This window comes from Temnothorax americanus, unplaced genomic scaffold, assembly GCF_048541705.1.
Source record: "Temnothorax americanus isolate GAGA-0224 unplaced genomic scaffold, ASM4854170v1 Scaffold10, whole genome shotgun sequence".
NCBI classification, from domain to species: domain Eukaryota; kingdom Metazoa; phylum Arthropoda; class Insecta; order Hymenoptera; family Formicidae; genus Temnothorax; species Temnothorax americanus.
In genome coordinates this window covers 2,518,707-2,542,656 of record NW_027509231.1, presented here as the reverse complement: position 1 = coordinate 2,542,656, position 23,950 = coordinate 2,518,707, and the positions used below count along the sequence as shown (strand labels likewise).

General features: G+C 44.5%; 3 protein-coding genes across 6 annotated transcripts in view; 1 reads left to right on the top strand and 2 right to left on the bottom strand.

Annotated features, from left to right (window-relative positions):
• LOC143899359 (uncharacterized) overlaps window positions 1-5,951 on the bottom strand; it is a 77,720-nt gene extending 71,769 nt beyond the window's left edge. The window contains exons 1-2 of the mRNA XM_077409641.1: window positions 5,806-5,951; window positions 138-249 (exon numbers count right to left, since the gene is read on the bottom strand). The gene's annotated coding sequence lies outside the window, so the exon portion shown is untranslated. The remainder of the gene's footprint in view (window positions 1-137; window positions 250-5,805) is intronic.
• Window positions 5,952-6,009: 58 nt separating this feature from the next.
• Window positions 6,010-23,950, top strand: part of Qin (tudor domain-containing protein qin) — a 143,562-nt gene continuing 125,621 nt past the window's right edge. Inside the window, exons 1-6 of one of the 4 annotated variants that reach the window (XM_077409405.1) lie at window positions 6,012-6,158; window positions 6,393-6,473; window positions 8,254-8,535; window positions 8,627-8,709; window positions 8,799-9,002; window positions 9,080-9,160. In XM_077409405.1, coding sequence (XP_077265531.1) covers window positions 6,104-6,158; window positions 6,393-6,473; window positions 8,254-8,535; window positions 8,627-8,709; window positions 8,799-9,002; window positions 9,080-9,160 — 786 coding nt within the window. In that variant the 5' untranslated portion in view covers window positions 6,012-6,103. Of the gene's footprint in view, window positions 6,159-6,392; window positions 6,474-6,964; window positions 7,495-7,600; window positions 7,756-8,253; window positions 8,536-8,626; window positions 8,710-8,798; window positions 9,003-9,079; window positions 9,161-23,950 lie in introns of those variants that run through there. The other 3 variants (XM_077409421.1, XM_077409395.1, XM_077409413.1) reach the window with 3 other exon arrangements.
• Window positions 9,229-23,950, bottom strand: part of LOC143899335 (uncharacterized) — a 33,153-nt gene continuing 18,431 nt past the window's right edge. The window contains exons 2-3 of the mRNA XM_077409561.1: window positions 10,767-12,277; window positions 9,229-10,556 (exon numbers count right to left, since the gene is read on the bottom strand). Of these exons, the coding sequence (XP_077265687.1) occupies window positions 10,215-10,556; window positions 10,767-12,277 (1,853 nt within the window). The 3' untranslated portion in view covers window positions 9,229-10,214. The remainder of the gene's footprint in view (window positions 10,557-10,766; window positions 12,278-23,950) is intronic.

Sequence of the window (23,950 nt, the reverse complement as noted above, 5' to 3'; positions counted from 1 at the left end):
TGTACACTCCATTTATCATGCCGCCCACCGCGTGAATGATCAATTATTCATACCATTCGTTATTCATGAAGAAAAGTTTGGTACTAATAATCATTACTTAATTCTACTTGGCATTCAGTCGTCTTCGTTATACTTACAAAAAGAAGGTCGTCGCTGAAAAAAGTCCGGGTTCGTGGCTCCGTTAAATGCGTCGGGAATTAAATTGCGAACATTTTGGAACGAACGTCGAAGATTTTTCCGCTGGGTTTTCTGGAAATACCAAAAGTATACCGTGGCAATTTTAAAAGTTTCCTCAATTTTTTAAAAATTTAATTAAAATAAGAAAGAGTATCGTGTACGCTCTATTTCACTTTTAAGAAAACCTTTAACGGATATAAAAGGAACAAAACCGTTATTAGGTATATCTGTTTTAATTGTACCTTATACAATACATTTTCTTTTTTTTCCTCATATAAAGATTTAAATATTTTTCTATATTCTATGTCTATTTTATAAGTGTAACAATGGGTATTTGAATCAAATAAGCCCGTTATATTTATATCTAACGGCGGTCTGTGATAATAACGACCGTTCTCCGTTCCGTTCGGAGAATGCGAGTTTCGCTTTTACAACCCCTCGATTCGCATGCGGACTGATATAGGGAAAATATGTATACACGACCGCTGTTGGTTAGGATTCGACAAAATTAGCGAGGAATGTAGCTGCCTACGCAAAAATACACAATGCGAGAGAGAGAGAGAGAGAGAGAGAGAGAGAGAGAGAGAGAGAGAGAGAGAGAGAGAGAGAGAGATAGCACAACAAGTTCGATTGGGATCGCCGGCGCGCCGGAGCGGAAAAACGGCGCGGGAATTCCCGGAGTCTCTTCCCCAATGGGTAATAACGAGGATTCAGCCTCGTTTATCACCACTTGTAGCTCCATCCCTGACCTGACCACCCGCGCGCCCACGAGCGGGTGGTGGGCTCATCCTCGGCTCACCTCCGGCTCGTGCGCGCGATAGGGATAAATCCAACGCTCCCCCGGCGTCTCTCTCTCTCTCTCTCTCTCTCTCTCTCTCTCTCTCTCTCTCGTACTCCGATCCGTCGCGACACGTGTACACCACCCACGCCCCTATCCCCCTATCGGCCCCTTATTTTCGGCCGGTTTCCCGACCGACGTCCGCCGCTTACTCCGGAAACGCTTGCGGCTTGGTTACGGCGAGCCGAGCGACGGGACTAGATATAGTGAGGAAGGTTACCGTGTACGGATCGTGTGCGTGTGCGTCGGCACGTGTGTGACCTCTACACCGACGTGGATCCGCCGCATACAGCGAATACTTGTCGCCTGCACGAGCAGAGAGCTCGGCGTGACCGATATCGTTGGCCTTTAAGGGCCACAGAGTCGATATACACGGATTTAGAATTTTCTACGCGACGTGCACTTAAATCTTTTGAGAATAAACAACTGTAAATCTTTGCGGTAATTTGAAAAAATTGTAAAAATTCCCTCGTATTGGAAAAGAAAGCGATGCATATATATATATAAAATCTGACAATCTTCTCTAGGTCCGCAAAAGTCTATAAAAATTAATATATTTCGGTTTATTCAATTCTGGATAACTCTTTAGCGTGAGAATCGCAAAATTCTATATAAATTTAATCTGTCATCGATGGAGAGAAATTACTCACAGCCGCGCCAGCGAACATAGATATTATATTCGCGTCGCCGTACGTTCGCAACATCCGCGGTCGGAGATTTCTCGTCGAGTAGCTATTTGTTGAAAAGGAGGACGGGAAGGCTATGGGGATTGCGCGAAACCGTTCGTCGGCAGGATCTCGCGGCCGTCGTCGCCGCTTCTCTTTCGCTCTTTCGCCTGCTCGAAGGAGCCTCAAGAGCCGCGCTCGCCAAAAACGAATCCCGTATATAACGTGATGCCTGAGCGATTCCGCCGTTTGTTTGGAACCGCGTACAAAATGCAGCGCCCTTCCACAAGCTCGCGTTTTGCCGCATGAATTTAAAACGTGTCCCGGTCCCGACGCCCGCTCCTATCGGGACACCGAGGTAATATTCAAGCGCGGTAAATATTGCACGGCGAAAAGTGTGCGAGGTCCCGCTGGTCTTCCTTCCTTTTTTTCCTTTTAATTATTGAATGCGTTTCGCGAGTGCGGCGTTTTTGCATGAAAAATAAAGGCGAGAGCGCGCGTATCAGAAAGGACGCGCGGCCGGCGCGACAGATTATATATATTCCTCTCTTTCTCTCCATCTCCTATCTTTTCTCTCGGTTTTCGATTCCTGTCCGAGCAGCGTGCCGAGGTTTAAATGCGTTTTAAAGTTTCACAGGCGAAGGCGTGTAAACGGTCCATAATGTCTCCGACGACTCTAGACATCGCCTTTTATCTCCCGATCCTCTCGTCGCTCCGCTCGCTCGCCCCATTCATTATTCCGCGAATAAATAATCACGCGCGCGCGCGCGCGCGCGCGCGAAAAACTGATGAAAATTTCAATCGATGGCTTTCCGCCCGTCCACTACGCCAAAATTATTCATCGATCTCTCGCTAACCCGCGCGTTACCACCCCGCCGATCTTTTCCCCGCGTCGCGATACCCTCGACGGTGACGACAATGATGGTTCCGGAAGGAGAAATCCTAGCGCTTCTCGATCGTTTAAATGTTACAAAAAGAAACGCGCGAGTCTCCAATGGATGGGATGAAAACGCCAGTTAAAACGATTCAGTCCTCTGCATACTTGAAAAGGTTTTAAATCTCGACGTTTTCTCTCTCTCTCTCTCTCTCTCTCTCTCACTCGTTTTCTCTTCTTTCTAAATTTTAACATATGTATTCCTATTTTTCAGAATTTTGTGAAATAATTTTGTTGATATTATGTCTACCACGCGATATTGCTGTAAAGAATAATCTTCTCTCGCGTTTTTAATTGCCTCTCGTGCATCGAGCAACGACCAAACGAATTTACCAAGCTCTCTCATTCGAGAGAGCGGGCGAGGGAAAGCCCGGTGAAAACGAGAGAAGGATAGAAAAAGAGGGAGAGAGGGAGAGAGGGAGAGAGTCAACTGCGAACTTCCATCGTGTCACGTAGCACCTAATCTAGGTCAACGGAATTGAATTTAGAACCCAGCCAGGCTACCGTAGTTATATACCGCTTGGTAGGTTCCCAGCGCCGCCTCTTCGCGTAGGTAAAGCATTTCCTCGTTCACGGCGAAAAAGACGTGATCTCTCTTGGATTTTGCCAGGTCGCGACTAGCTCGACCCGGCTGGACCAAAACAAGAGAGAGAGAGAGAGAGAGTTTCGGGCTTTAAATTAACCGTACAATTCTTTGTGCAGAAAAGACGACACGTGCTTGACCCACATAGTATAGCTGTGACGGTGAATATTCGTTAATATCATGTTGGATCCAGGAATAGTCTGAACATATTAATGTTACTGCTATTTATATTTACATATTGTGCGTCCGTTATTTTTCACGACTAATCTCATAAAAAAAAACAGTATTTTATGTTCCAGAAGATAAGATCAGCTGGGATCAAATGTTGTGTTTATTCATTTATTTAGATTATACTATCACACTCTTAAATACGTTATCTCTTTCTTGTTACAAATTGGATTTATAAGTGAAAATGTTGTACTTATAACTGAAAACTTTAAGAATTCGCAAAGCTCTGTAACTGATTAGCAATAATATAATTTTCTTTCCAATAATATATTAAAATTAACAATTTGTAGATTATAAATATAATTCATGGGCGAGGTTGAACTAAATATCCATCAAATTATAGCGACATATTTCGTTATATGTAAGAAAGTTTTATATTTTTTCTTAAAAAAAAAATATCTCTCGCTTGAATATTGCAAATCTACCTGACCTGTCTTTACTTTTTACATTCCCGCCTTCTCACGCGCGCAATCGTTCGGGAAATGAATTTCGAAAACTGCACGTGCACATAACATCGAACAGCCTTGTGCAGCAGAGACTACAGAGAGTAGAACAAGACTAATCCCGCTAATGTCTCGTCAGTGTAGTGGTACGTAACGGGACCTAATCGCTGATACGCCCTTTCATCCTCGCGGCCGGCGAGTTCGCGAGCGAACGAGCGAGCGAAACGCGAGATTCGACTTTCGAGACGTAGCTAGAATCTTGTCTCGCTTCCGTTCGTTTCCTTATCGGAGCACGCTCTCAATCGCGCGATCTCTTTCTCTCTCTCTCTTTCTCTCTCTCTCACACACACACACACACACACACACACACACACACACACACACACACACACACACACACACACACACACACACACACCCGCGAAAGAGACGCGGATGACGTTGCGCGCGCTCGCCGCGCGCTTCCTCGTTCCTCGCGCGGCGCGATAGCGTGCATACGACCCCGGAGCCCGAACCTCCTTCGCCGCGCGCATTTACAGAGCGGAGAATTCCGGGAGCGGAACGGCACGGCACCGCGCCGCGGCGCTCTTCACGCCGTCGCGTCGGTCCCGGGCAGAAAATAATAGTCGAGTGATAGAGTCGAGCGCGGAGAATTTTTATGGCTAAATCGATGTTGCACGCGCGCGGCTCGCGGCTCGCGGGCGACCGAGCGGGACCAAGCGGGACGGCGAGCGTCGCGGCGGAAGGAGAAGGAGAGACGGAGAAAAAGAGGACTTCTCCGCTCCTGGGGGGAGGGAGAGGGAGAGCGAACGAGAGAGAGAGAGAAAGAGAGAGGGAGAGAGAACGAGCGAGCGGGACGGCGTGACAGCGTGGAGCGAAGGGCGCTAGAAATCTGGGGCGGGGATAGAACCGGGCTTTGCGCTCTCTGCACGCGACCTTGAATGCCAGCCAGCCTAGACCTTGCCTCCGCTCCATCGCTCGCTCGCCTAGTCCGGAGAGGCCGCGCGCGAACTGTTGTTTCAGGCAACACACAGCGCGGCGACGCGACGGCACGGGCGACTCGCTATCGCGACCGACCGCGCCGATTACGTAAAGAGATCGCGGCGTCCAAAGGACACGACGCGACGGTCAGATCCGCGTTTCCTCGCTACTCGCCAACTCGGGGCGGAGTTTTGCGTAACGAGACGAACGAATATATATATATATGTATATCTTCTTTCCGGAGATATATGTATATCGGAGCGCGCTCGCGCGATTCGTTTCGGAGAACGCGCTTAATAAATGACGCCTCGGATAGCGATCGCTCTGGCCTCTTGGCTGGGCGATAATGCCGCCGATAATCAGCGCGTCTCGCCCCGAAGGAAATTGATTCGTTAACGGCGGCGAATTTGTCAACCGAAAGTTCAATTTAAAAGTTTCTTCGGAGAAGCGCGAAAGCGGGAAGCGCCTCGGGAGCGACGCGGCGCGGAACGGCGGGCGCCGATCGATCAACAAGCGCGGCAGAGAGAAGCACGGACGGCAGGCGGGAATCGAGCATTCGACGTTATTAATGACGCGAGAGAATTTCGCGCGTCACGCGCGGTTTTCAGATTGCATTTCCATCCCGGCATTCCGAACGACGCGCCGCCGCGCCGCGCCGCGCCGTGGCGAGAAAGACGCAGCGTTGCGCGGCGGAGGCGCGGAGACAGAGACAGAGACGGGAGACGCGACGACGCGGAGGGTCGAGGGAGGCCGCGGGAAGGACAGGACGAACGGACGCGGAGCCGACCTAGCGGAAGGAGAAGGATCCGCGCGAGTCTGCTGCTCGCTGGAGCGATCGCACAGGCGAGTTGGGTGGGATCGTAACGGGCCGGCCGCGGCGACCGGGCGAGCCGCGCCTAAGACCTATAGGCGGATACGCACAGCCGTCTCGCGTCTCGCTCGCATTATTATCTTACCTATAGCTTTATCCATACCCCATTTTTGCGTTTTCGGCAAAGCCGCCGCGCCGATCGGATCGTAGCGTCATCTGCCATCGCGAATCCGAGCTCCGGGCTCCGGGCTCCGGGCTTCGGGCCCCGGCTCCGATCGTCTCTCCGGTAGCACGTACGCTCGCGCGAGGCGAAGCGAGCCGAGTAGATCGCTCGCCAGGGAGCAGCACCAGTCGTCTTACTCGCCACTCGCCTAACTTCACGTTCGTCGCTCTGACGCGACCGACGCGGCGGCGGCGGCGGCGAGAACGATCGAGAATTCGTCATGACTCTCGCAAATCGGCGAAACTGGTGGAATTCTGCTGTTTTCGATATGCAAGGTGAATTGAAAAATACACTTTATACGATCTTTATCGATGATAAATATTACACCGTCTAAATACAATTCCGTATAAGTCGCAGTAATATGTACGCTTATTGAGCTTGTGATTCGGTTTGTAGTACGAAGTTGTTAGAAACTGCACGAGCCGTCCTGAAATAAATCCCTCGTTTTGCCTTTCGACGTGATGTCGATTGGTACTTACTTTATTTCACGGCTTAATACTGTTTTACAGCCCGATGTTATAAACGCGACGCGATACGGAGCGACTTTCCGCTTCGTCGAGATCCTTGCGGCACTCAACGTGCTATAATCGGTAAATATATAACTCTTATTTCTATCGATCGATACATCAAGCGGCTAAATTAACGAAGCTGCTAATTAAATAATAAAGCAAGAACAAAGAGCGATATCGATTTAACCCTGAAACGCGCGATTTTTCGATAGCATTCTGAATAAATAACCTTCTATAGACTTTCCCATTCGGAAGGAAAAGAAATAGAAGGGGGCCAGGGAAGGTCCTTTACGTCGCGCATTTTCAGAAACTTCATCAAGGGAGAGTAAATACGCGAGGCATCGAAAAGTCGCTTTTGCACTATGTGCAAAGCTGCGCGCTCGAGGATTAAAAATCTCGCAGCTGATTTTTCGTATTTCGAAGAAGAGATTCACATATCGGAACACCTCAATCTCGGCAAGACAATCATTCCCCAGAGTGAAGCTGGCTGCGTGCAAAACACATCGTTTCCGGTAATTCGCCGCCATTTTAAAATGCGTAGTAGTACTCGTTAAACTTTCGCGCGGGTGCTCTGCGTAGTCGTTGGTCGTATCGCAGGACGACTGCTACTCGGCTGTCCTTGTCTCGTCATCGACCGGTCGCGTTGATATTTCGACTTCGACGACAGACACGACAGAACAGTCGCCTATAATAGGAGGCCCGAGGAGGGGTGGACGAGAGATAAGAACGAAGAGTTGTGTGGGGCGAGGTGCGAGCAAGTGTTGACGGGTAAACACGCGGCGGAGCGGCTGAGCGGCGGAGCGGCGGCGGAGCGGCGGCGGCGGCGGCGAGGTAGCCAGTTTGAAACGAGGTTCACGCGCGTCGCGTCACGCGGTTGACCGTCCGCGTCGTCGTTTCGTCGATCTCGTTCGGAAAGTCGGAATTCGGAATTGCTCGGGATCTTCGTCCTCGACTCCTCGCGCAAGGATGTACACGTCCGTCGCGGAGATGTCACGCGCGAAGGCGTCGAGCAGCAGGCTGTTGCCGTCGTGGTTCCGAGTCCCCGGCACGAAGCTGAGGAACGTGGTCTGCGTTCTCTGCAGGAGCAAGTTTTACGTGCCAGGTAAGTGCCGCGATGTACAACGGGCAGCCCACCCGAGCCGACCACGCCGCGACGTCGCGTTATCGATTGGCGCACCGGCGAACGCAACCGAGTTTGCCGGCACCCGGAATCGTTGAATCGCGGCTCGTAGGAGAGAGAGAGAGATGGCACGTCGCCGGAGTGCGTGTCGCGCACGATGCCGGTAAACGTAAACGTGCTCGCGAACAATGGTTTCTTTTTTTCGATCGTACAGCGCGAGAACGAGGAGCGCGCGTCAGAGAGGTTAGAATCCCATGTGTCCCGTCGCTCCATAGGCGGACCCTCGCCGACTCGGACGTCCCTTTTCTCCGCATTTGCTCTATGCTTGCGACGCACAAAGCTATCGCGCGTATATTTGTGACGGAATAATTAAGCACTTATCGTAAAATATCTAATTTATTAGATAAATGCGTTTTGTGGTTCATATTTTGCTTCAACTTTTATATATGCCTCTCTCTTAAAAAAAAAGTATATAATCATTATTTTTTAGATATTGAAGCCTGAGAGTGTTAAATCCTTTTGTATCCAAAATACTTTAATAGCAGATATCAATTGTATTTTGCACGTCGTAATATTTTAATAAAAACTGATGTATATATATCATTTTCTTCTATCCTGTTGCTCTATTAAATATAATAGTGAAAAACTATTTAGCTTATATATACTATTCGTATGTGCAATCAATTATAATAAACTGTTTATTAGATCAAAATAGAAAGATCTTTGTCACAATTGTTACAGATCTATCGAATCTCAATGGGTTGATATTGAAAGGAACTCTGATACCTTTGTTATTGGAATGTGGACATCCAATATGCAATAAATGTATCCACGGTGAAAGAGTTAAGACTTGTCCTTTGTGTAAAACTGATCTGGAAAATGGTTCCAAGCGCCTGCTTCCCTTGAATTTATATACACTAGGACTGATTGTTTCGTCCTACCATCGTCCGGTGGAAAATGATGACGAAAAGTTTTTATTTTGTCACAAATTATCTACGCAGTTACGTCGGATAGCGAAGCAAGGTTAGAGAACGTAGTACGTTAACTGACGAAGTAAATTAACTTTTCTGAAGAAGAAAGTGAACGTGTGGTTAACGTATATTTTTGGTTATAGGATGTTGCCATGAATGTGGGAATCAAGCTAATGTAAACTGTCCGCAATGCATGGTTCTCTATTGTTACTGCTGCTATTCAAAAGTAAATTGGCGTATCACGAACAAAATATTTATAATCAAACGGATTATATTCATAATATCTTACGACTTTGGTTCTACTTTTGTTTTTAGATTCATGGAAGGGCATTGCAGAATCACACACAGATCTCGATACACGATGGAGGCCCTGGCAGTCCTGCCGATATGTTGAATAGTTGTTCGCCAACGTGCTCCGAAAAGTTAGGCTATTTTTGCAATGACTGTAGCGTGGCCTGTTGTTCAAATTGCACTTTGCTCTTACACAAACTGCACCATTTCGTGCCATTATTGGAAAAGGTTGGTTAATATTGTTCAAATTATGATTTATTACATATTATTGCGAGAAACTTAAACGATTTCTATTTTATTGGCAGAACCAGACCTTGCTACCCGAGTTCAACGAGACTTACATGCATATCGAGGAAACGCTGCTGCGAGTTTGCCAGACAAGAGAGGTAAGTCCGCATGTTTGTTAAATATTTTTTCCCGGCGAGGAACTCGCTCAATTACTACGAGATGTATATGCCAGGAAACGATAAATAAATATTTATTAATACTTTTAACAAAACATTAGGTACGCGTAGAAAGATTAACGTATGGTCATTTGGCGATAACTCGAATATATCGCTCACTATTTTAACGTGGTTTTTTTTATGATTTCTGATAAATTATAAATTAAGCATTCTAGTCATATTTTCGCAGATACATAATAGAAGCGCATATTTTAAATATCGTATAAAATCATATACAAATTGAGATATCATATTTTATATATCGACTGGGGGAAAATGGTTATAGGTAAATGGCGAGACCTATCTGATTTTTCTATGTGATATTAATTATAGTGTTACTATTTATGTCATTTGCTATTGAGATTGAGATGTACAAATTTTGTGCGATTTAGAATTGCACAGTTATAGGAATTTATATTGAATATTAATAATCGAATCTCTCATAAATGACTTTTATATATAGTAAAACATTAATTTTTTACTATAATTATAACCAATGTATCGGAGAGTGTGTCATTTAGGTTGATTAGTAGTATTGTTGATCCTATTTGGAAAGACAGTTATCTGTTATCTGCTTTGAAAGGTATGACTTATCATGGCTGAAATTTATGACTCACGTGGATCATTCTAGTATAGACCGAAAGAAATAAAGCTCCGTAAGGCAGGCGGGCATTTTTCGTGATAAATAGTACACAATAGTATACGCATATGACTAGAGGGGATATAAGAAATACTTAATATCATCAGCCATTTCATACCCGTACAAAGACCGTGAGATAATCTAACTTATTTTACGCGCAATGTGATTTACTCTATGCTTAAATCACACGTAACTCTATCATATACATATTGCACTTTTCCGAGGTTGCAAGGCTCATTTACTACCGGAGTTGTGGCCTTACAAGTCGCGACATATTTTTGCTTTTCATTATAATGGCAACGAGTCAGGTATTATATATTAAGACTGAGTTGTTTAGCACATAACGCTTGAATTACGCTACGCGTCTTCCTCGTCGTTCGCCGTTTGCGACTTGCCCTTGTGCTTGCTCTTCTCCTCTTGCTGTTTCTTCAGCTTCTTTTCCTTCATTTTTGCCTCCATCTCCTTGAACTTGAGCTCCAAGTATCGATCTACTTCCGGGCCGGTGAAATCTTCGGGGAATTTGGGCATAATTGGCAGGATGTATTTATACAGTCGTTCATTTAGCACATATAATTGAGTAGTCGTTTCGCACTTTACGTTGAACCACCAGTCGCAAGTCAATGCTACCTGGCTGAATATTGTGCCGTTCGGACATAAGAATGACGATTTGCCGCCATTCAGGTCGCAGTAATGCCATACCTAAGAACAATATTATCGTTATTAAACACAATTCTAGAAATTAATATCTCGTATAATATAAAATCACGCGGATATTAAATTTTAAGGATCAAAAGAGATTGTGGAAAAAGTAGGGAGATTTGTAAATGTAAAAAAATTGCTTAGATTATTTTATAGACTCGTTTGAGAATAAATTATATAATATTTTCACTAATTGCGCGGTATACTTACTTGGCATCCGGTCGCTGGGTCGCCAAAAAATCCCTTGTATCTTTGATCTTTGCAACTGAATTTAGTTTGCGGTATATTCGCGTACGCCGGGTAATCGACGTTGGGTTTTCCGCGCGTCGCGCCGTATTTTAATGCCGGCAGCGGCATTTTCGGCCCCGGGCGTGTAACTTCGTTCGGCGATACGTATTCCTGACTCGTGGACGTCTCGGTGGAAATCGGCGGGGTGTACCGTTCGTCCTGCAGGATATCGTCGCTCAAGTCTTCCGTGATCTCGTACGAGTGCTCGGTGGTGGAAACACTAGGAGTTGGCTCGAGTCCTTGTTGCTTAGGTTCGCTCGAGATGTCTTGAACGTAAGGGATGTAATACTCCACCTTTTCGTCCTTCACATGATTTAAGTTGTAATCCGACTGTAACGACGATTTAATCTGAGTGTCGTCCGTCGTCTTGTGTCGTTCGGGATCGTTGGTGATTATCAGAGGGCTCGGTGTCACTTGAAATCTCGTCTCGGTGACCACTTTCGGCCGCGTATATATTTTCGGCTTGTAAACGTCGTAGCCGATCAATCTGGGCGGCGACGGCGGCGGTAACGGGGGTCCTTGCGGCTGCGGGAAATTTTCCTGCCGCGTATTGTGCAGGATATTAAGAATCTCAATGAGCGTTTTGATGCTGCTGTCGAGATTGTCTTTGTTCAGCGTTTCCGGCAGTCGCTCGGACAATTGGAAACTCTCGATCAGATTGTTCAGATTCACACTCGGCGGCTTCCGATAAAACGAGACTGACGGCTTCACTGACTGCTGCTGCTGCTGCTGCTGCTGCACGTTGGCGTGCACCGGAATGTATCGCAGTCCCCCAAATTCCTTATTGGGATAATTAACAGCGATGTTCGGCCTCGCCGCGTAATCCTGATCGTAATCGTCCTGCGGGTTGTCGAACAGCGGTTTCTTGATCACGGGAGCAGAGGGTTGCGGGGGTCTCGCGGTAACGAAGTATCGATTTTCCTTGTTCAGGATATGACTGACAGGCGTGGTAATTTCGGGATAGGTCTTTTGCACCTGGTAGAGCTGATAGGACGGGGTAGAGTACTCGGCATAGTTGATCTTGGTGTTGTACTTGACCGGCGCGAAGTAATCGTTATCGCCTCCGATGTTTCTGGGATCGAATTGCACGGACGGGACGAATTTCTTGTCTTGGTCGGGTGAGTTGACACGGTACCTATTACCGCCCCTCCTCGGCACGTCAACGAGCCGAGTTAGAGGGTGTTGTTGCGACGGATGTTTTCGGACCAGGGTGCCCGACAGTTCGTCCGCATAATTTTGCTCCAACGCGGCCTGAGCGTTCAGGTAATTGTTGGCGACGTAAAAAGTCATGTAGGGTATCAATCTTCGGTATCTTTCCTTGAACGTCGTCAGGTTCATGTTCGCCAGGAAGTCATCCCCGTCGTCCTCCGAAATAGCACTGGTCGCGTTCGACTTTGCCGGTTCTGATGCTTCCAAGCCTCGCACCAAGAGAACTGCAATCGAGAAAAGTCGCTTTTTATCGATTTTCGAGCGAATTTAACAGCGCGATTGAAATAAACTAATAAACCACTTGATGGACGTAAACGAAGATGCCGCGCTATATTCGTGTTATTACATTTTAAAAAAAGTAATACATTATACGCGTGACATAATTAAATCAGCTCTCGGGCTATTTAAAACTCGTACCGATTCGCACGGGGCAGCATTGTCTCGTTGCGTTTTCGATGCATCGTCGCGATTGCACGAACAACCGCGTGCGGAAGAATGCGAAAAGAGAATGAGAGATAACGCGGTATGTCTGAAACGTTCCCGACAAAGACGAATCGTGGGGAAAGGGAATACGGTTGAGAGTTGAAGATTGAACGGACGATAGAGCTGGGGGCGGCGGGGTGGATTGGTACGTTTTTAGCGGTTGCGCCACTCGAACGTGCCAGCGCGAATATATCCTCCGCCACCGGGAACACCGATACACGCACGCATGCACGCATGCGTCTACACACGCGGCCTTTATCTCTTGCTATCTCGCCGCACGTACAAAAGCGCTGGCCGGCTCTCCGAATATTTTCCTTCTAATTTAATTTCACGCGGGTGGAGCGAGCGGTACGCGTGCGTTACCTCGCACGTTTCCGGGGTCGAGGGGAGGAGATGATGGTGTATCGCACATGCGGTTATAACGATGCACGGTGGCTTTTTGAGGAGTCGATTAGAGGTGTACGTATTTTTCGTGGGACACCGCGGATCGTCACGAAGCTCTTTTTTGATTCTCTTTGTTATACGCGCCTTGCTGCAAGACAGCAACAGATAAAATTCATCTCTGTAAAACCTTAAGGCCCAGTTTCACAAGTGTCGGTTAACTTTAACCTTATAAGATTAACTCACTCTTCGTCTCCTTCTAACGTCCCCCTTAGAAAGAGACGAAAAGTGAGCTAATCTAAAGTTAAAAGTTAATCGACATTTGTGAAACTGTGTCTAATGTCCATTTCTACCAATGTAGATTAACTTTAATCTCGGTTTAACTTACTCTTATTATCCTTTTCTAATTCTTAAAACTAGAAAAAGATAACAAATCAACTAAACCGAGATGAAAGTTACATCTACATTGGTAGAAATGGACGTAAGACGTGATTCTATAGAATCGTACTTTTTTTTACGATTTGCATCCACGAACGAATCATTTATGAAAAGTTAAACTCTATATTACAATATTCTAAATATGCGTATATCATCGAGGCTAATAACAATGGGATCCTATTTATCCACCATATACAGCGCGGTGCATTCTCCTGCGGGAGCAATTGGCTATATCACACCACTATCTTATTGAGCGTGCTAGCACGTATATATACACACACACACACACACGCATATTGTTTCTACCTGAATAATTTTATCATATATTGTTTAATTTTCTACCGTTTGATATAACAACGATATAATCAGGTTAAACCACAATATTTTCTTATTATACGTATCCACGGACCATGAAATGTTGTATTTTCTGATGTGGATGAGAGAGAGACGATTTATTAAATTAAATTAATAAAACTAGAAATTCTTCGATCTTTCATCGAGAAATGTCAAGTTTGAGAAAATTAAACAGATCATAAATTTTTACATAATTTTTCTAGACGTACTACCTTTTATCTCTAGAAACTCTATCTTATATAATATTCTACGAATATATCCTCGCCCTTTTTTAATTTGCGAGCTCTCGTCGTATCGTCCGGCTGGCGATATTGCGGTACGAGAGATGCGAAGCGAATAGGGAGATGTGAAATAGTGAAGGAAACCGTGCTCGCGGACCCGAGTGGTGCTAGATATAAACCCACCTCACTAGACTGGCCATGAATTTTTATAAACCGATTATTTAGCGTCGATGTAACAAAGTGCAGCGCGTTCGCTGAAAGAGCGTCGCGGCGGCGCTCCGAGTCGCACGTCAAAGGGACGTGCATTCCAGCCGCATATTATACTCCCTCTCTATCTATCTTCATCTCCGTCTCTTTCGCCCTCTCGTGGATTACACACGGTTATAACACACCGGTCCCGACCTGGAAATCCAATTCGATTCTGCATGAAATGAGTCTGGAAACTCCGCTCGCGTTGCGGCGCGGTGCGGCGCGGCATGGAACACGGCTCGGCGCGCTTTATTAATCCTGTCAACGCGAAACGTGATTGAAAAATTCGGGAGGCGCGTGTGCCCGATCTGAGAGGAGCTCGTCTTGAAAATTTTCAAAGCGCGACGCGACATCGCTCGCGAAATGCGTTTTCTATATCTACGCACAAAAGGACACGGATGCGGAGATGTTGGATTTCTCGCGCAAATCCACCTTGAGATGTTTAAGTCTGAATCAAAGGAAATCTCGTCTGTGTTCCGTTAAACGAATCAACCGCACTGAGGGAATATCACGGAAATCTTACGCGTTATCTGGCAACACTCGAGTGCTTAGCTTAAAAAGAGAATTATATTGTCGAAAAACTGCGTGTAGCGACAAAATTGAAGACCGCCTAATATAAAACTAAATTATGACAACGCCCGAGTTTGTTACAGAGTAGACTCTGGTCTCGCGACAAACGAATCGAACGACGCGATAAACTTTTTCACTTTTACCGTCAGCCGCACAACGAAAAACAATTGTTCTTCGAATTGGATCTCAGCCAGACGAAAGCGATGCGGCTGCTTCCTTTTTCCCAAGTCATCGCCGATAGTTTCGCCGCCCCGGATCTACTTTTTACTGTTCTCTATCTTTGTCCCCGCGACAATGTCTGTTCGACCGGCGAAATTCTAACTCGAACTCTGCGTTGTGCAACGCCCATTGTTGTATCATGCGGAAGTACGACGCGTCGAATCTCGTACCGATCTGTCGGTAGGTAGCCCGATACGGAATATTAATTGGCATGTATTGGTCTCTCGGATTACGTTATTTCGAACGTGCGTGACTTGGTTGCTTGACGGATGCGATGAGGGAGAGAACCGCGAGGCACAGACGCGGCTGGAATATGTACGCCGCGTTGTTCTCGGTCAAGCCTTTCGCCATTCGAACACGAGACAGCCGAATATTATGTAGAAAAATACTAGAATTTAATTACGCGAGAATCCATGTTTCCCTCCTTCCCCGAACGCGTGATATTTAATTAATTTTCGACAAATTGCCATTCATAAACTTCGAAGCGGAGAACGTGGATCAAGTATATGTTTTCGCGGCGATGCAGTTTTCGGTAGTACAGAACATGCATCGCCTTGCTCCTCATCACTCTTGCTCGGTACGCTCGCGACATTCGTAATGTGGAACGCTGCATTCAACAAAAACTAACACCTACGAATAATTAATACCGACCGTGTGCCCGGGCGGGAAATCGTCGGAGCTCCCAATCGTGCGTGGCTGAAATTACTGTGACCGTCACTTTATTTATTGCACACGCGCGAGACGAAGGGCCCGTCGCGTCGAGGGGTGGCAATATACGCTAGAAAATAAAGCCATTTTTCATCCTTGAAAATTCTTAATGAGTGAAATATACTCTCTCACTCGACACCGGCGAAACATGGCGTTGCGCGAAAGTCACGGAATCGAAATACATATATGTATTTTGATTCCGAAATACTCCGAAACTATAGTTTCGAAGAGTTTCTGCCGATATCAATGAATTTATCATTTTACGATTTATTAGACTAATAATTGAAGCAATTTTAATGTATCCACAGAAAGAAGCAGTGATATGCGAAAAATCCATTTTATTCGTTACTTAAAATTACGTTTTTAATTTTATGAACCCACACATCTATTATTCTATTTATTTTTGCAGTTTTATATGCAAATTTAATGGTGCAGTAATTCACACAGAGTATCTCACGCATTCACAATTTTTACATATTATTTGAATTTAAAAAGAAGACACTAAACAATTATATTGTATAATATATATGTATTAGTATAATGATTGGATAATGTAGTATAGCAATTTTCTACCTATGTTCTTTGTATATTTCTTCAAACATTTGGATCAACACTGAATAACTGACGAATATCTATTTTCTTAGAATTTCTATAAATAATTAATTCTTTTTGAAACGTCGTATAAAGAAATATGAAATTAAATTTTAGTTATTAAATGGATCGAATGGCGAAAAACTTGGCTTCTAACTGAACGCTTTATAATAATAAAAATGTACGGCAGGATATATAATGTGGCAAAGTGCTGTCACTTACTGCTCGAGCGATGTTTTCTTACGCGGAATCACGATTCTCATGCGGTCGTATCTTATATCGTGTATACGAAGATGATCTCTCTTTCTCTCTTTCTCTCTTTCTCTCTTCGATTATCTCGGGAGCGAGAGAGCGACGTTGCGATGGAAAAATTCTCCGAAATAATATGATATCGTATTTGAAATTCACGCGTACGCTGCTGCTGGTTGCGCATTAATACGTACCGTCGTATTAAGCGTGCAGCGCGGCACAATGTTTCTGCAGGTTTACGGTTGACCTGCCTCAGCATATACGCAGGGGCTTTCCGGAAATCCAGAGAAGCGTGGGCGTGCCGCGCGCATTTTGCACGTCATTTAATTAAAGCCGGAAAACGAGCCGCGCAATGACACTCGGGCGCATACGAGGGTTCGTCGCGTTTCGATGCCGCGGGCCAGGTCGCCCCTGCCCCTTCCCCCGCCCGTGCCCGGGCACGGGGCGCGGCAGGGTCGAGCGATTCGACCGGAGAATTCTGCGGATGCAAATGCGCCGGCGGCGGCGGGGTCTTCTCTATTACCGCATCGTACCGCACCGCACTGCGGTCCGTTGTAACCGGTACTGGACCTTAAGGGGATACAAAGCGTGTGAAATTGGACGGAACAAGAACGGCTGCAGGAAATGTAAGTTAGAATGGGAAACGCCATATATCATTTGGATGCCTTGCGGCACGGAGCGTGGAAGTCGGTACGGAGATAGCAAGAGGTCCCCGCCGCCGTGCGGAATAACACTCGTGGGTGTCATTAAGGGTGGGATGAAAAATTTTTCAGCATCTCGAAACATCGGGAGATCTTTCCGAGACATGACATGGCTTTAGAGACATTTGTATCGGTGTGTCTTTGTTTGACGTCAGGAAAAGAATCTCAAATTTTTGGATTTCAAGCTTCCTCCAGAATTTTCAAAATGGAGATAGTTTGAACTTTTAAACAATATAAGTATATGAAAAACTATAGTTATTTCGTGGTCGTCGTATTATTATAGCTTTCACGATTGCTGTTTGATTTATTATTTGGCGTGCTGCGATCAATTCGATTAATTAGCTCGGTCAAATCAGATCGTGCAAACGTCAATTAAACAGAAACTGTTTCCTATCGAAACGATGATTAAATAAACTTTTCCGCTCTAATAGTTTAGCGGAAAATATGCAAACGTTTATTTAAACATCAACAGATAACCGGTTTGCTTCTAAGTAAACGGGCTTCTGATGGCGCGATTAATCATTCCGACATTTGACACTTCTTAACGTTGACCCTCAATTCGTATTACGAGTTCGAACTTTCCGAGATTTTCGTACCTTTCTCCTTTATGCATTAGAAAAACGAATTTCGATGTACCTTAAAAATTCAATGATCCATTAATTCGAGAAAAATTTAAATTGAAGTGACTCATAATGTGCAAGGCATTCATGTACGATCGCGAAACAATATCGTAAAATCCAAATATGCATGCGGAACTGTGAGAGAAAAAGTACACGTAACAACAATGACGTTGAAGAAAAGGAAGCAAATACGCGCGCTATTATCGCTCGTGTGGGTACATTGTATTAATCTTCGTTTGCCCGCCTTTTGTTCGCGTATTGTTCGTCTTTACAATCGAGCGAAATCAATCGATTCAAGGGAAACGCCTCTGTTTTCCCCTCGAGGATCGGGGTACGTTCAGAGACCGGCTCGCTGGTTGCGTCGCAAATGCAGCAACCCCGAAGAATAGTAATAGGTTGCATGTGTCGCTAATGAACTCTCCAAATGGCCGCATACATGTTTACATTGTACACTATAAACCGCGACGGGAAACACGGGTGCAGGCTGGAGCATTAAATTCATTAGCTCAAGTTTGAAAATCTTCGTGTTTGCCGTGGCACAAAGGAAACGTTTCAATGGAAATCGCGGCGTTTCCAGAAGGGAATTCGATGCTCAACATCGATAGAGACTCCAGCTATATGGAAATTGTTCCGCGTATTGCGTGAAAAATGTTTCATTGCGCGAAAATAAATTCTACTCGTCGTTGAGATTTAGCAATAAAAGTTTTAAAAATCGTTCTCGAGCGCGATCTAACAAGCATATTATACATATTTGAAAGATTTAAAGTAAAAGAGTTTAAAGATCAAAATTGTAATTGTCGGAGATTCTGAAATTTTAATCGAAATTTTGCAGAAATATAAATGTTTTCACTGAAATATCTAGTAGTTTTGCTGTAATCGTGTTCGAGTTCACTGAAACGTAGAATCACCTACCGTATCCACCACCGCAATTATTCGGGATTTTCGGACAACTCGTTCATTTGGCCGAATAATTTCAACTATTTGGTCCAAGTATTCCGTAAATTTAAATCGATTCTGCGCGTTTAGTCTTATTGGCCGCTGCTCGCGCGCTACTCATATAAAATTTCCGTTAAAACGTTTAATAATGCAATAAAGCGGCATACGCGAGAGAAAATCGAGCCTTTTGAAATAGATTTCTTTTTTTCAATGAGATTTTAATCGGACGATTTGCTTATTCTCTAAGGGTTATTTCCGCACATGTGCACGCTCTCGTCATAGTTAATGCGAACGTTTGACGAACACATATTAATAGCGCACGGTGGTCTAATAAACACAAATACTAATCAGCAAATACTAATTGTCTTTCATTATTGCGGTTGATATAATTATTTTCTCGAGGGTGAATCTGTGCGGAGGAATAACGGGAAATAGGAACGCAGTCATTCAGATAATACCTATTTAATTAACAGTATACATCATCAAGTTGCGATATCGCTCTTTCCAGGAATCAGATTATGGCGAAGCTCATAATATAAATCATATTAAGCCCTCGACCGCCATTTTCGTCCCCGCGTGGATTTCCAATATGGTACACGCCCCGCGCTCGCTTAACCCTTTCTGATCACGTTGCCTCGACAGTTCCACTCCGTCGATCCTTTGACCTGCCGAGCAAACCGTGATACCTCTCTTCTACCAGAATGCTTTGAAAGTCATCTTTATATCGCGTTCGCTAAAGAATTTGCGCTATACAGAGGCGATGTATAAAGCAGATAGTTTTACTACTTCGACGGTAAAAGGACGATCCTCGCGATCGACAAGATTTTACGGAATTTAGTAACGAAAGGATAATCGAGTCTTAATTTTCGTAAGAAAGCCGAGATTTCTAAAAGCCGTTCTCAACTCCGTTCCTGGTCTACTTTTATCGTTATAAATCTTAGCACGCTAATTTTCTTCGTTTTTCTTTTTTTTATTTGATTAGAAACCAGCTTGTCCGTTTAGTTGGAACGTGCTCGTTCAACGCATAAAATAGCGCTCCAAAAGTTCTCCCATCGACGTGTACAGGAACCACATACGTGATTTCGGTATTGGTATTCAGCATCTAACAACATTTCACCGGAAACTCTTTACACTTGAGTGAGCAGTTCCCGTTTCAACCAGGCACGACGTCGGACGTCGTCGCCTCGAGCGTTGAAATTACAAACGCAACAACGACGGCTTGTCCGCTCTCGTTACGATCTTTGGAACGACTTTCGCGCCTCGCAGACGTCTCGCAAGTCGGATCTAACGACGTTAACACTCGTGATGCGATCTGCTTCTGGTTATCAGAATGGCAGGAGTATACGTTTCTCGCGTTTGCGAGGCATCGAGACTAATGTTAAGCGTCTCGGAGTTGCATTACTTAGATTACGTACAATCGTCAACTTAAAGTCGAAGTGTTAGAGACCAAAATGTGAAACAAGATACACACGCACGCGTTGTCGATTTTGTTAGGAGAAATTGCACGCAAATAAGTAGATTAAATAATAGATTAAATGTCTAGATAACAGAAATCCCACAAGGTTCTCATTATTAAGCGTTCAGTATATTTAATCTTTAAGCCCGCGTTACGATGGTACTTTCTATGTATGTTACGACAACCGTACATATAATATCGGTGTTAAAATATTCAACCGACTGCACAATGACTGTTTCAAGAATGCATAAGAGTATTTTTTCGGAGATCATTGAGTGACGTTCTATTATGCATCGGTGAGCAGGAAAGCGCGTTATAGCAGCAGCACGGGCGAGCGACTCGCGCGTGTTACGTATTTTTAAATATTTTGTTACGTTACTCTAAACGTATAATAAAAGCTCATTGCAATTAATTTTTATTAATGCGCTCGGTCCTTTCTTTTTCTCTTCGCGACATAAATCCGCTGGCAGTTGCAAATTACACGAACGCATTTTGCAAGGCATTCCTTTCCAAGCAAGCGAAACGAAACGAGAGATAAATAATAATTACAAGAATGATAAAGATACATATAACAGATTAAACGTCTTGATTATTCAACATACACACACACATAGATATTTCTCTTCAATCTATTACTGTAATTAATGCGCGGTAATTTCACGTTCCAAAAGCGATCGCGAATATTTGCGCGCCGTCAAGTAAGAAAATATACGAAAGCGAGAAGCAACTATAAACATGCGACGTTTTAGGTAAATGAGGTGCTTTTTAATTACATTCCATCGTTAAGCTTCCCATTTTGCCGGTTTGCCAGGACATTTTTTGTTCCCAGCAGTCGCACTTTGATCCCGAAACGTACAGAAATATACTCGTTCGTCGAACTTTCGATCTACACTGGGACATGGAAAAAAAGAACACCATGAAGGGCTGATATATTCACGTACGAATGAACACAGCGTTATCGAGTATTATAAGGATAAAGTGTTTTTGATGTTCTTTTTCCATGTCCACCGGTGTATGTTCCCAGCCGCATTCTCTATGTTGCTCGAATCTGAGTCTGAGCACGTCGAATCGGCTCTCGTCGCGCGTCTCGCGAGAATTGATAGTCCGCTCGATCTGTTTGCAACGAGACAACCAGACGCGAAAAGACCGCCTGCTTGCCGATCGCGCGTCCGCCTCGTTTCCTGAATAGATATTCATGGCAACAGGCGGAACAGGAAGCTCCGCGCAGAAATCCCCGGCGCAATCCGGAACAACAATAAGCTCGGAGCGCGCTGCGCGCACACGATAGATCGAGTGACCATAGGGAATAGGGAATCTATACTAACTTTGTCCGCGGGCTAGATACATATATATATATATATATATATATATATATATATATATATATACATCGCATCTATACAACTTTGCATCTCGCTTTCTCTCCCCCTTTCTCGTGCACCTTTCTTACTGCGTTCGGGAACTTCTGTAGTTATACATACACAATTCCTACATCGATTATTAATTCGAAGTCACGAATAATCGCTTGCACGACGGAAATCCCCTTTCTCTCCGCAACTCGCGCCCCCATGCACCGTCTCGCTCTATCGTCTCTTCGATCCTCCCGCGTTTCTCTTATTTACCCCGCTGCGCCTCAGGACGCCCTGATTACGCGTTCTCGATGCGCCGCAATACACCCGGGCCTTCGCTCCGTGCCCGTTTCAATACGCTCTCAAAATACTTGCACGGGTATTACGCTAAGCTAAGCACATTAGTCGTCGCCTCTCTATGTTGCGATTATGCGAACTTCGTTCCACCGACGCTAGTACGTACCGGTTACGGTTGACGTGTGCCAGAGATAAAGACTACGTCTTAGAGAACAGTGTTTGGCGCCGGTAATGAGTGATATGGGAAATAAGAACATAGAGAAACACCGGTACCCTCTGAGATGTTTCGCGATAGTATCGCCGACTACTCTTGTAATTAACCTGCGTTCCTCGTTTATTAAGTTATTTCATTGTATGGGAAATAATAACGTTAAGCGTTTCTCCGCGAGTGGGAATCTGGTACCGTACAGACATTTGTTTCATTCACATCGGTGCACCGCAGGTACACGTTCCCGTATAATTTGTATAAAAAAAAAACGCATTTAGACAAATATATATATATATATATATATATATATATATATTTGTACATGTTTTAGCATTGTGCGTGCGGGTGAATAAATGGGAATTGAACTGTTTCAATATTTAACCGCTTCACCATTTGAATATTTAAATGTATAATATGAGCAGATAAACAATTAAATATTGGAAAGAGGACGGAACAACTATATTTTCTCTCTTTATCTATTATATAATCGGAATTGTAAAGGATTAATTCTCTCGGAAAATATATTAATCGGTGATTGATATTTTAACAAGATATGTGTAACAAATTTGTTAAATGTATGCCAATTCTCTTTCTCTTTCTCTTTTTCTAGAAATAATTATGAGCGTTTAATAAAGGTTTGAAATTAAGTTCGTGAGAAGATATGAGAATCGCAGAGATATTCTTGTTCTTTACTCGCATCGATGGCTAATATTTTGAACAATAACTAATTAACAGTTGGAACAAACTGTCAGTCCTTTCCGCTCTGACGGCTTCATTTTTCATTTCTGAGCTCCCACTGCACCTCGTCCGCCATTGCTTTTGTATGTACAACTTCATCCTTTCGGCCGCTCCGTGCATCCGGAAACGAGACAATAAATAAGAGAAGATTTTTTTCGATAAAGAATACGATCGATGCAATGAAATGCACACTGCGCGATTCAGGAGCATGCGAATTGTATGAACGCCGATCAATCACGGGACTCATCTTTAGTTTATAATTCCATTAAACGTTCTCGGATAGTCTTTGTCCTTTGCTTGGATTTCAATTAACCGCGATATTAATTATACATAGGAATTGTGTGAATAATGATTTGACGATTTTGATCATATAATATATAACGCATTAACCGCTCACGGCAAAATCCGGTTTGAAACCCCTGCCCCTATTGTATAATCAATTTAGCCGAAATTTCGCCTGTGTGCCATGATGAACGCTATTAAATTTATGACCAAATAGTCTGACGGACTGATTTATGAGATAAATCGAAAATTTTTTTGTCCGAGTATCGGAAATCTGCTTTTTTTGTAAGCTTTGTATTTTCTCGCGAGTTTGTATTTTCTCGTAGATATCTAAATTGGTCATTTTCTTTTCATGCGCGGTTACAAAGGTTTTCTTTAGCCGTGGCACGTGTTAATCAAATAAGATTTGTCTGACGCGAGTATCGCGCGCGCGGCGTATCGAGAAAGTCGAAACGCTCGCGTCGTCTCGCCACTTTATCGCACTTATGGGTGTAACACACAACCTGCCGGAGAAAGCAACGACCAGTTTGTGTACGGTCTTGGTCCGTGGATTTTACGGCGGCCGTCGGATCGTTGGTTTTTCAAGCGGGCTATATTTCTCCTCCCCGTGTCGCCCGATTTTTACGACGATAGCCAATTGCGAACGTTCGATTACATCACTTCCTCGCCATTTTTTCCCCGCGACATTACGCCGCCGCGCCGCGCCGTGTCGTTCAACGATGCATTAACGCGCCAGCAAAGTGATTTGCGAGTTCGTAGATTTTTAGGATCTCAAATTCGCTGTTTTTGCAGAAGAATTCACGGTACTTGCGGAACTGATTGTCAATAAAATTGAATGCCACGATAC